The sequence below is a fragment of the Mustela erminea genome, chromosome 17, assembly GCF_009829155.1.
Source record: "Mustela erminea isolate mMusErm1 chromosome 17, mMusErm1.Pri, whole genome shotgun sequence".
Lineage (NCBI taxonomy): Eukaryota > Metazoa > Chordata > Mammalia > Carnivora > Mustelidae > Mustela > Mustela erminea.
The window spans coordinates 59,079,755-59,092,490 of NC_045630.1; the positions used below are offsets into that span (position 1 = coordinate 59,079,755).

At 40.8% G+C, this 12,736-nt stretch overlaps 1 protein-coding gene across 4 annotated transcripts in view; it reads right to left on the bottom strand.

Moving 5' to 3' along the window:
• Window positions 1–12,736, bottom strand: part of RAB3GAP2 (RAB3 GTPase activating non-catalytic protein subunit 2) — a 95,737-nt gene that overhangs the window by 68,468 nt on the left and 14,533 nt on the right. For all 4 annotated transcript variants that reach the window (XM_032319163.1, XM_032319165.1, XM_032319164.1 and 1 more), the window contains exon 2: window positions 6,863–6,924. In XM_032319163.1, coding sequence (XP_032175054.1) covers window positions 6,863–6,924 — 62 coding nt within the window. The remainder of the gene's footprint in view (window positions 1–6,862; window positions 6,925–12,736) is intronic.

Sequence of the window (12,736 nt, forward strand, 5' to 3'; positions counted from 1 at the left end):
AGTTGTGACAACCAAAAATGTCTCCTAAGGGGACAAAATAACCTCCCCCCACCAAACTGAGAATCACTAGGTAGGCGAGACCCAGCTCATATTAATGATATAAATGTTAACGGGAAGGTCACTGACAAAAGGAGTGTTTGTTTTCTTTCTTTCTTTTTTCTTTTTTTAAGATTTTATTTGTTTGAGAAAAACCAAGCAAGGGAAGGAGCAGAGGGAGAAGGACAAGCAGACTCTGTGTTAAGTGTGGAGCCCGACCTGAGGCTTGACCTCAGTACCCTGAGATCATGACCTGAGCTGAAACCAACTCAGACGCTTAACTGACTGAGCCACCCAGTCACCCCCCAAAAGTAGAATTTCTAAGTCAAATGCCAAAGTCCCACAGAGAACCCATCTCAGTAGGAAGAAATTCTGTGGCCACTTCCCCCTTCGTATAAACATATCTAAAACAGATAGAAAACATAACTTTAGTATAACTTGAGTGCCCTCCTCTGCCTCTGGCCAATCTGATGCTTATGTCTCTTGTGTTGTAGGTGACACCAGAGTCCAATGACTCTAAAATAAGGCAAAATATTTTCTAATATTATCTCAGATTATTAATGTTCTAAGAATCTCTAACCAGGTCAGGCTATATCCTATTTCTCAGTCTGTAAACAAACATTCCTCTGGGCCCTCTATCTGGCCAGCATGCTTTCCTTGTTAATCTGCTAAATCAAATTGCCTCTATAAACTATATCATATCACTTTCTGCAAACAGATGGAACTAAAGTGTCTTTTGAATGGAAATTTTCCACACTTTCTACCTTAACTAAGGGCCTTAACCCAGAACCTTCTGTGCTTCCTGTTCCAGAAACCAATGCCAAGCAAATCCTTGACTCTACACTTCATACCCTTTGGACTTAATACACCAAGGAAAGCTCATTCATTTGCCTTACAACTAAATTAAACCTTGTCAAGCTTCTTCCTTAACTGCCTCGATTTCCATTATAGCATGAGGCTAGACAAAATATCCCCCTCTAACCACTTCTTTTCCAAAGCAAACTAATGATAATCCAAACTAAAAGCCCTTTAACACTGTAAAAAACAAACAACAAACAAAAAAACAAAAAACACACAACAACAAAGCTATTTACTATTACAGGACCATTAACTGGTAGATGATCTAGTACAACCATCTCCTTTTTCCAATTTCTCCAAGAAAGACACTGTATCTCATCATGTTCACTTATAATTAAGTTAGTACAGAAATAGATCGTTTGGCTTTTTTTCCTGCATCTTGAAAGTCTGTTTGCCCTTCTATTTCTTTAGTGTGTTTACTTATGGGCAAGTAGGAATTCCCTAACCTTATTCTTTGCACTTGCACACATAGGAGTTCTCTGCCTGACATGGGTCCATTATTTGGGCATTTTTACAGAGTCGACTGTATCCTCTCAAAATTCATGTGCTGAAGCCCTTATCCCCAATGTGACTGTTATCTGGAGGTAAAAGGGTAACTTGGGTTCAAGGAGGTCATAAGGGCGGACACTTAATCTGACAGACCGGCTATTCCTGTAAGGGGACAAAACACCAGGACTCACGGCACTCTCTCTTTGCACACAGAGGACAGGCCATATGAGGACACAGTGAGATGTCTGTCTGCCAGCCAGGAAGAGGGATCTCACCAAAAACCAACTCTGACAACACCTTGATCTTGAACCTCTAGCCTTCAGAACGGTGAGAAGATAAATTTCCATTAAGTCACCCAATCTGTGATATTCTGTTATGGCGGCCAAGTGGACTCACAGGGACATGAAATACCTATAGAAGAAAGATGTCTGTCCTCTTCTCAAATTGAAGCCATCCTTAAAGTTCCTAAGCCTACCGGCGTCACGGATGCATACTGTCTTCGACTTGGCGGGTTCTGCTGATAAAGGATATTAGAACATGCGGTCTTCTCTGAGCACTGACTACAGCAGACATTTCAGAATCACAAAAAGCTAAAGAGGCTTCTTCTTTCTTTAAAAAAAAAAAGCCTTGTCCGTACTGGTACTAAATCTTTCTGATTATAAAAGCCCTCCACACTCTCTCCTGCCATAAAAATAAGAAACTACTCTCAAAGAGCTAGAGACTTGTGGAGATAAAAAGCACCCTGAAGTTTTTAGAGTTTTCTGCTGCATGCAACAGCAGCCACATGGCCTCCAGGTCAGCGTCCAGGGGCAGGCGCTGCTGCTTTGCTTTACTCTGAACTACCCTGCCTGCGGTTCATCCACACACCACCCCACCCCCCTCCCCAAAGACCAACACACAGCACCTCTCTAATGTCAGACTCCTCTCCTCTGTTGGTCATGAGAACCACAGCCCAGCGGAGGCAGAACCCTATCACTCTTTCCACAGTTACAGCACCCTGACACAGCCATAAATTGATTTCAAGACCTTTCTCTTGTTCCAATATTGGCCTTGTCTTTAATGTGGACAAGACCTACCAGTAAGACTCTCAGGGCAGGCAGGTGTTGAGTTTGCTGTCTGTCCCTAACAACGGACAGTGGAAAGTTCCCTCTCCATTCTGACGAGGTAGCTCCCTCTCTTACCTTGACTACAGCAGGCACCTTATACATCTCCCAAAATTTACTCTGACTGTTGTTATGTCTCTAGAGCTGGCTATGCCTTTGGAGTTGTTCATAATACTAGACAGCAATAGAAGTAATGGAAGTCTTTTACCACAGTTGTGTTGACATTTCCAATAGCCCTGGGAGAACAAATTTTACTCTGCAAAACATCATACGGATGTTACGTATGGACAAGTCTAGATGACGATGCAGCGTAAGGCAGAAGTCGTATCCTTTTCATGCCACCACCATTTTATCCTCATTCACCAAACAGTCTCCCTAACAAAGACGCTGTCTTATTTTGACGACAGGATCCAAATTCAAAGAAGCATTGTTAAATACAGCAGGATCATGTTAACACCCAGATAAGGTCTCAGTACCACTGTCCTGGCCCACTTTTGTTGTCATTCAAGTATCTTCTCCTTCACCATGTACATAAGGTCATGACAAAGTACAGGGGTATATAGGAGGGTAATAAGAGTAGTTAGGAATGACTGGTATACCCAGAATTGTTGCCAACTCTTTTACTTGCCACACTTGTCAAATCCACTGTGTGGGCAAATCAATTAATACAAAGAGAACCACAAGGTACCCTCGTCCACGAGGGCCATTTGTAAACATTCAAATTTTATCCAAATGAATGAATGTGCTACATGTAAGTTAACGTGTTTTGGAATGAACAGACGCATATTTCAGCTTTTCACTGAAACAGTTAAAAGATGTCATTCCTGGATTTAGGATATTATTGCCAATAGAGAAGATGGCACCCTTGCACAGATTTAAAGGAAGTCTGTTAAAACATACACACTCTAAAAAAAGAAAGAAAGAAAGAAAACCACCAACAACAACAAAAAAACCAAAACATACACACTCTAACTAGGAATCATTATCCACAGCACCTGGAATCAGATGGAACAGTGGCACATCAAAACGAAGTACTAGAAAATAAACTGGCCCATGACCTTAATGAGTATGAGAGGCACAATAAAAAGACCCACTACAACCTATTCCACGGAGCAGCGAAGGTGAGCTTTCCAAAACAGAAACAGTGTGGTTTCTAATCACATTTAGAATAAATTCCGAATTCATAAAGCCTTACCTCAGGCCTACTGCTTCTCTGACCTCAAATTGTAGTTGCAATAATTTCCTACTGTATTAGGTTAAAACGCCATAACAAAGTGTACGCTTAAGGCAGGCACACTGCTAGGTGAGCCAAAAAGCAGGTCTATGACACCTGATAGTCAACCACTCCCTTAAAGTTAGCAGAGAAAATGCAGACGTTCGTGAGGAAAACTCGCCTCACATACAACTCCTCAACTATGTCACTCACTAGTAAAAATCCATTCCAGAAAGAAGCAACTATGCACAGCAGACCCTTTCAGATGTGGGCCTGTGGGTGCGTAAGTAAGTACCGTGACTCAGCATCAGTACCATCTTACGTATTTAACAACCTCCTCTGAGATCACAAATGCTTGTGTCCACTTTAACATGCGATGTCTAGGAGGTTTACTCCAGAAAACCTTCAACTTGCTCGGGAGCTTGTCGAAATCCTCACGATAGTCACTAGCTATAGGATTCTAGAACAAATACTAAAAGTAAATGCACCCAACACAACAAGCAAAGGAGCTGCTAGCTACACTACCTCTTTCTGAGAAATTCGCAAAGCGCAGCCACATCCCGAGAGGTTGGCTCGCATCGAGCCACGCAGAGCCTCCGACCTGCTTTACACACACCTCTCCTCTCCCTTCCTTCCGCTCCCCAGTCTCGCCACAGCGAGCTGGGCTGCTGGTGGTGTGCGGCCAGAAGGCAGCACCGACAGGTAGGCTGACATCCCACACAGTGGCCTGGCAGGAACACTCTGCCCTCCAGAAATATCCTACATTGGATGGTGATGAACGGACCCCATCAAATCCTCCTATGAGCTCCGGGTGTGAAACAAAGAGAAAGAATCCAAGATAAATGAAAGATTCCAATACCAGCCATGAAACAGTCTAAATCGTGAGAAAGCAGAAGCCGTGAGTCGTAGTCCGAACAGAGTACCGCTGCGTCTCCACGTCGACAAAGCACTAAAGGGGCAAGGAACAAGGTGTTTGTTTGCTCAAGGGATGCCATAACCACGTTCCTTGAGCTACATTACATCCTATTCAACACATCCCAATTCTCTGCCTTCTGCAATGGTTTCCTGTTCTTCATCTCTCCTTGGAGCTTTTCTGTAGATCTGCATTCACACCAGCATGCTCTGCTTCCTACAACACGATCCTCCTTCAAATCCCCCCAGACCTACTCTGGCTTCCCCAACTCAATAAACCACACACCATCCATCCAGCTGCTCAAGCCAAACACCTGGGCGGGTTAAAAAAAAGAAAAAACTGGGGGTGCCTGGGTGACTCAGTCGTTAAGCGTCTGCCTTCGGCTTGGGTCATGATCCCAGCGTCCTGGGATAGAGCCCCACATCAGGTTCCCTGCACCGCGGGAAGCCTGCTTCTCTCTCTCCCCCTTCCCCTGCTTGTGTTCCCTCTCTCACTGTCTCTCTCTCTCTCTCAAATAAATAAATAAAATCTTAAAAAAAAAAAACTTATTATGGATATTTTCAAACATTGACAAAATGAAGCGAACAGTACCTATGACCCAGCCCTGGGGAGTGTCAACAACTTATCAAGTATGCTTTACCTACTCCCCACCATATCCCAGATCAAAGAAGTTAATCCCTGATTTTTTTCTTTTTCCCTTCAGCCCTCACAACCAACTTACAGGAAAGTCTTACTGTTATTTCTAAAACTTATCCCAAACCCATCACTTTCTCATTTTCACTGATATCGCCTTAATGTAAGTCACCATCATTTCTCAACTACACTATCAAAACAGCATCTTTACTGGTCTCCCTGCTTCTGCTTTTGCCCCCAAGTTCAATTCCAAAAAGCAGCCAAGAAGAACTTTAAAAATGAGAAATCAGCTATGTGTGGTTTCCTATTACATTCAGAATAAACTCCAAATTCACAAAGCCTTCCATCAGGCCTGCCTCCTTCTCTGACCCCATCTTGTAACCTCTCAGTCCCGCCAAGCCACACGGGCCTTCTTTATGTCCTATGAACTCCAAACTCGGTCCTGCCATAGGGCCTCTGCATGAGTTGTTGCCCTGGCCTGCAACGCCCTTTGCCAGACTGCCACCTCGCTGGCTTCCTGCTGTCTTTCGGACCTCAGCTCCAATGTCGCATCCTCTGAAAGGCCTTCCGCCCAAGCTACGGTGGTCACTTGATCACTTGCTACCACATCACCATTTGAATTCTCCATGTAACTTTGATTACCACCATTTGCTACTTTTATCTCTCTTTTTGAAAAAACTTCTCTCTCCTGAGTATAAGCTGCAGGGAACAGGGATGATAAGACCTTTCCAATACACACATCCATTCTTCTTTTTTTGTAAGAAATCCTAATTTCATTCAGTTATCAACTCCTCTCCTGTGCAGTCATGGGCCTCAGGAGAAACGGACCCTTTAATGCTCCAGGCCCAGGGAATGGCAAGAGAGACAGGAAAAGTCAGATATCCCTTGCCAGTGACTACTTCAGAAATGAGTGTCTGGCCTTATTCCGGCCAAGAGTTATAGGTAAGGTTCATGAGAGGCTTCTGAAGAAGTTGTTCCTGCTCCTGTAAGAATCACGGAAGTCCTAGTCTTTTTCTCCCTCTGGTCATGAATGAAGAAACGTGGTGGCATACCCCATCTACTGAAGAACAGTCTTCGGGATTTAAGTCCACACTGCTGCTTATACAGAGGAGACAGAAGGAAAGAACTTAGGTCCTTGATGACACAGTTGAATCTTCTAATCAACCAACCTACGAGTCCATACTACCCTGCCTTCCTTCTATATAAGCTAATGAATGTCCCTGTGATTTAAGTCAGTTTAGGCTAGATTTTCTATTACCCGGAGGTGAAAATACATATAGGGGATTCACGCACCTTCTCATGGCTATACGTGCAGCACCTAGAAGAATGCCTAGAATAGGGTGGACACTGACCAAAGACATGCTGAATGAGTAAATGGAGAAGTCTAAAATAATAACTACTAAAGGAGAAAGAATCCTAAAGCAGTTATTCCCCATTTAGCCTCCTTAGCTATAAAGACAATAAATCCTTAAGAAAGGGATCTATGTCAGTACTAGTAAGTAAACACAAAGATGTTCTTGATGAAGGTTTTAAAGTGTCAACACTGGAATAGGTCACCATCATTACAAACGGAAAATGCCACTTTCAACAAGCACGCATACATTTATGAAGACTTACAGGTTCTTGGGGTTCCGTCTCTTCCCATGCTCCCCAACCATCATCTTCCCAGTCTGATTTACCTATTATTAAAAAAGATGAAAAGTGTTTACATGAAGTACAGAGCTTGAAATACTTTACTAAACATTTCCTCTAAACATAACAGAACCAACACCTGATAAATAAATACTATGTAAATATGTATGTCCTTAAAGATTTTGTGATCTAATGTAGCAAACACATTAACTGTAGTACGAGGGAGTACTGTAACAACTACCATAAAAGGGAGGAGTGAGAGACATGACAAAATACAGGGAGGAGTCACCTTTTTTTTTTTTTTTTAAAGATTTTTATTTATTTATTTGACAGAGAGAGATCACACGTAGGCAGAGAGGCAGGCAGAGAGAGGAGGAACAGGCTCCCTGCTGAGCAGAGAGCCCGATGCGGGACTCGATCCCAGGACCCTGAGATCATGACCTGAGCTGAAGGCAGCGGCTTAACTCACTGAGCCGCCTAGGCACCCGGGAGGAGTCACCTTAAACTAACGCCCGGGAGGAGTCACCTTAAACTAAGTTTTTAAAAAGCACCAAGGCACTTTTCAAATATACTTGAACAAAAGGTCAACATGAACAAAGGCAGAAAGCGGTAACTCACATAGAGGAGTAATCAAGCAACAACTAACACGTACTCGGCGTTTCTATGTGTCTAAGTGCTTTATAGACATTAATTCACTTAAGCATGACAAGGATTCTCTATCATCTACAGTGAGAAACCAGATTATTTAATTTATAAAGCCTGACCAAGATCACAGAGGATTAAGTGGCAGAGTGGGGTTGAAATCAGCGCTTCCAGAGTTCCAAAGCCCACACTCACAAGTATTCTGCTGTACTTTCTCCTGGTTTATGAAGAGGCATAGAAATTTGGAAACATGGAGCTTACAGTTAAGGCCAAAACAAGTTTATTATATATTATTTTAAAATAGAAGCATTCCCTTGATATCAAAATTTAGAAGTTTTTTTCATAACTTGGAAAATTACAGCTTGTTCTTTGGCAATCTTATTCACTTAGGCAATTTCTTTATTCTGCTAATTTCTCCAATATATCAAAAACAACTGCCTTATTGTGGGCTGATGGCAACTAAGCCATCCCATCTAGAGAGTTTTAAAAAATGCTGTTTTTCTTTTTTTGTTGTGGTTTGTTTTTTATTGTATTATGTTAATCATCATATAATACATTTTTGGTTTTTGATGTAGTGTTCCAAGATTCATTGTTTATGGACCACACCCAGTGCTCCATGCAATGCGTGCCCTCCTTAATACCTACCACCAACCAGGCTGACCCAACCCTCCCACCCCCAGCCCCTCCAAAACCCTCAGTTTGTTTCTCAGAGTCCATAGTCTCTCATGGTTTGTCTCCCCCATCATTCCTGTTCGAGAAAGCAAAGTACCTCAAAAAGCTTATCACTCTAAAATCCGTGATTCAATTTTAATATTGCTATAAAAAGAATATATCGAAATACCACCCCCTCGGAAAGACCACACAGAATTGCAAACCCTTCATGGGGCCAGTGAATGATTCACTCATTCATTCATTCACTCAACAAACACAGTATCTTTAGTGTGTTGGCCACTGTGCTAAGTGCTGGAGAGACAAAAGAAAATAAGCCTTCAAAAAGCTTAGTTGGCACACATAACCTTCACTGAATGCTGTACAATACTATAAAAATGTATTATTTCTCTTCTATATTGGAATAAAAAGTACCTGACTCAATTCACAAATGACTCATACAATCAAACACAAGACAGTAGCAATTTGGATTTCCTGCCCCTGCAGAGACCCAGGATCTCTAAATGCCGTAATTCAAAACATCCAGGAAGAGAAGTCCTTGAAAAATACTTCCTTTATATAAGAAATTTGTGTTCGTGAAGGTTTTTTTCCACTTCTCAAGGCCCCTGACTGAGAAATTTCTATTAACAAGAGAGAAAAGGGGACTCAATCACACATCTCCTAACACGGGAATACGTTTTCTAAAGAAGTTCATGGTACAAACAGAGTTGAAAGGAAGGTGAAACAGAACTATTACTCAGGAATGTTAAAGATGTGTTTGAAGGTTGGCCTGGAATCCTAATCTATTTATAATACTATAGGAAAATGCATTCTAGATTCTATTCAACTTAAAAATAGAAAACATTAATTCTATTTCATGGATTTTATCTGAGAGAGAAAGCAAGAGAGCACAGGAGGAGAGGAAAAGGGAGAAGCCGACTTGCCGTTGAGCAGAGAGCCCAATGCAGGGCTTGATCCCAGGATCCTGGGACCATGATCTGAACCAAAGGCAGACACTTAACCAAGTGAGCCACCCAGGCATCCCAACATTTTTTTTTAAAGGAAACATTCGCAAATTGGACACTACCCTTATATCTATTTCTACTCTGTGCTGGTAATATAAATTCTGCAGCCTCCCAAGTTCTGTTGAAAATCTTCTGATACTATTTTGCAGATTGCTATTTGACAGTTACTGTCAGCAGTTAAAAAACGTTGGAATCTTAGCACTAGACCAAGGTTATTTCTTATGCTTTCAAACTATGCAGCAGGCCAAGCACATTATTGGGGGAAAAAAAAAAAAAAGGATGGTGTATATAAAAAAAATAGTTGATGAATGTCTAATCAAGCTGCCATTCAAGAAAACGATTTTATTCAGGCAGACGTTCCCTCTGGTAACTTTTCTATAAAGGGTGGTTTCTTCAGTTGATTCCATTATCAGTGTTTTTAAACTGATCCTTAATCAGGGTTGTGGATAACAAAAGCAATGTATTTAATATATATTAAAAAACTGTCCCTATTTAACATCAATATGAACTGTTACTTTAAGACCTTAAGATTTATAAATTCTACATACTCATGACAAAATAACACTTTTTATTATCACTTACTATAAAGCTGAAAATAGTTCACCATGATTGTCTTAGAATAAATAGATTAAAATTACCCTGGCCCATTAGAATTTTCTTTTTTAACTCGTTTTGTAATTTATAACAAAATCACCCATAGGAGATTTTGAATTTTAATACCAAGCTGTGGTATAAGTCAGTTTAACAAAGTGTATTATAGAATAAGTGCACCAGAATATACAAATACACTGTTGGGGGTGGCTAGGGTCCAGTGTGAAAATTCCAAGCACTCCACAAAGCACTAAATCATAAAGCCAATGGCGCTTACCCAGTTTGCTTACTGAGCTAAGCAGCACTCATCTCAAAGGCCAGACTAAATGATAAGGTAATTTTAAGTGTTTTCCCCCACTTACTAAATAAGTAAGTCCCAAGCACCTAAACTGAAAAGCAAATCTTTTAACTGTCATCAGCTTCCTATGTCTTTCATTTTGCTTAAGTCCAATTCAACAAAGTTGATCAGAAAATTAAAAGAATGGGATTCACACTCACTGCTTTAATAAAACCAGTTATGGTCTCTTCTGCAGCTTCATCTCTCTAGGTAGCCTTAAAAACTCTGCAAGAAGTGCAAATAATGAATTAGGGCTGACTGACGTTTCAGGGTGGGCTTCGATCGGCACATCGGAAGCAGACTGTCCACGGATCGCTCTAAACACACTAACTTCAAAGATAAACTTTAATGCCAATCTAATCTGATCCTAAATATCGTTTTTTTTTCCTTTGCCTGCCACCCCCCTTCTATTCTTTCTCTCCAGTCAGACTGTTCACTCACTGTAGGCACTTAGCAGCACTGTCCAATAAAAATATAATGCAAGCCACATATTCAATTTAATTTTTTTTTAAGATTTTATTTATTTGACAGAGAAAGACACAGGGGGAGAGGGAACACAAGCAGAGGGAGTGGAAGAGGCAGAAACAAGCCTCCCGGCAAGCAGGGAGCCCAACATAGTGCTCGATCCCAGGACCCTGGGACCATGACCTGGGCCGAAGACAGATGCTTAATGACTGAGCCACCCAGGCGCCCACACACATTCAATTTTAAATGTATCTGTAGCCACATTTTTTTTGTTTGTTTGTTTGGTGGGCAGCAAAGCAAAATTTATTGAGCAATGGTACAAAGCTCCCAAAAGGGGGAAGGGACCCAAGAGGGTTTCCCCAGTAGCCACATTTTTTTCAAGATTTTACTTATTTATTTGACAAAGAGAGAGGTCACAAGTAGGCAGAGAGGCAGGCAGAGAGAGAGAGGGAAAAACAGGCTCCCCACTGAGCAGAGAACCCAGTGTGGGGCCTCCATCGCAGGACCCCAAGATCATGACCTAAGCCAAAGACAGAGGCATAACCCATTGAGTCACCTAGGTGCCCCCTCGCAGCCACATTTTAAAAGAAGGGGAAAAAAGGCAAAACTTTAATAATAGATGTTACTTAATATAATACAGCCAAGATATCATCTCAATATGCAGTCAAGGTTAAATTATTCATGAATATTTTACTTTTTACCGCATACTAAGTCTTCAAAATCTGATGTATATTTTACACTTAAAGCACATCTGTTTGGTCCAGTCATATTTCAAGTGTTCAAAAGTCTATGTGGCTAGTGGCTACAGTATGAGACAACACAGGTCTAAAATAACTCTTAGGTCTCTGGTGTCAGGTTGTTGGGGTTGGATACCCAGTTTTACCCCTAAAAAGGTTATATGACCTCAGGCAATTTATTTAATCTCTTACTGTCTCAGTTTCCTCTTTAGCAAAATGGAGTTAATAACTGTACTTCATACCATTGTTAGAGTTACTATATCCGAAGCACTAGGAACAGTGCTTAACATATAGACACTCTTAACACTGTTAAAATTATCATTCTCCATCCAGTGGGATTGTTTTCCTGGGATACAGGGGTGGCTCAATGTTCACAAATCAATTAACATGATTCACATCAATAAGAGAAAGGGTAAAAATCATAGGATCATTTCAATAGATGTAGAAAAAGCATTTAGCAAAGTACAACATCCATTCATGATAAAAACCCTTCACAAAGTAAGTTTAGAGGGAACATACCTCAACATAATAAAGGCCATATATGGAAAACCCACAGTGAATAATGGGGGAAAACTGAGAGCTTTTTCCCTAAGAGGAACAAGAAAAGGATGTCCATTCTCACCACCTCTATTCACTACAGTACCAGAAGTCCTAGCTACAGCAATTAGACAGAATAAAGAAATAAAAGGCATCTGAATTGGTAAGGAAGAAGTAAAACTCTATTTGCAATTGACATGGTACCAGTTATAGAAAACCTAAAGATTCCACTAAAAAATTACAACTGATAAATTAATTCAATAAAGTCACAGGACACAAAAACAACATACAGAAACCTATGGCATCTCTATACACTAATATTGAAGCAGCCAAAACAGCAATTAAGAAGACAATCCTATCCATAATTGCAACAAAATTAAGATACCCAGGGATAAACTTAACCAAGGAGGTAAAAGACATGTACTCTAAAAACTATAAAACACTGATTAAAGAAATTAAAGACAACACAAATGGAAAGAGATACTATGCTCTTGAATTAGAACAAATATTGTTAAAATGTCCATACTAGACACTGCGATGAACACACTCAATCCCTATCAAGATAGCAAGAGCACTTTTCACAGAACCAGAACAATCCTAAAATTTGTATGGAACCACAAAAGACCCAGAATAGCTCCCCTCCTCTTGAGGGGAGGAAAAAAACCAAAAAACAAAAACAAAAAACCCCCAATAACGTGAGGTACCACAATTCCAGATTTCAAGATATACCACAAAGCTGCAGTAATCAAGAGTATGATACTGGCACAAAAATACGCGCATAGATCAAGGGAACAGAATGGAGAACCCAGAAATAAATCCATGATTATATGGTCAATTAATCTTCAGTAAAGGAGGAAGAATATGCAATGGGAGACCG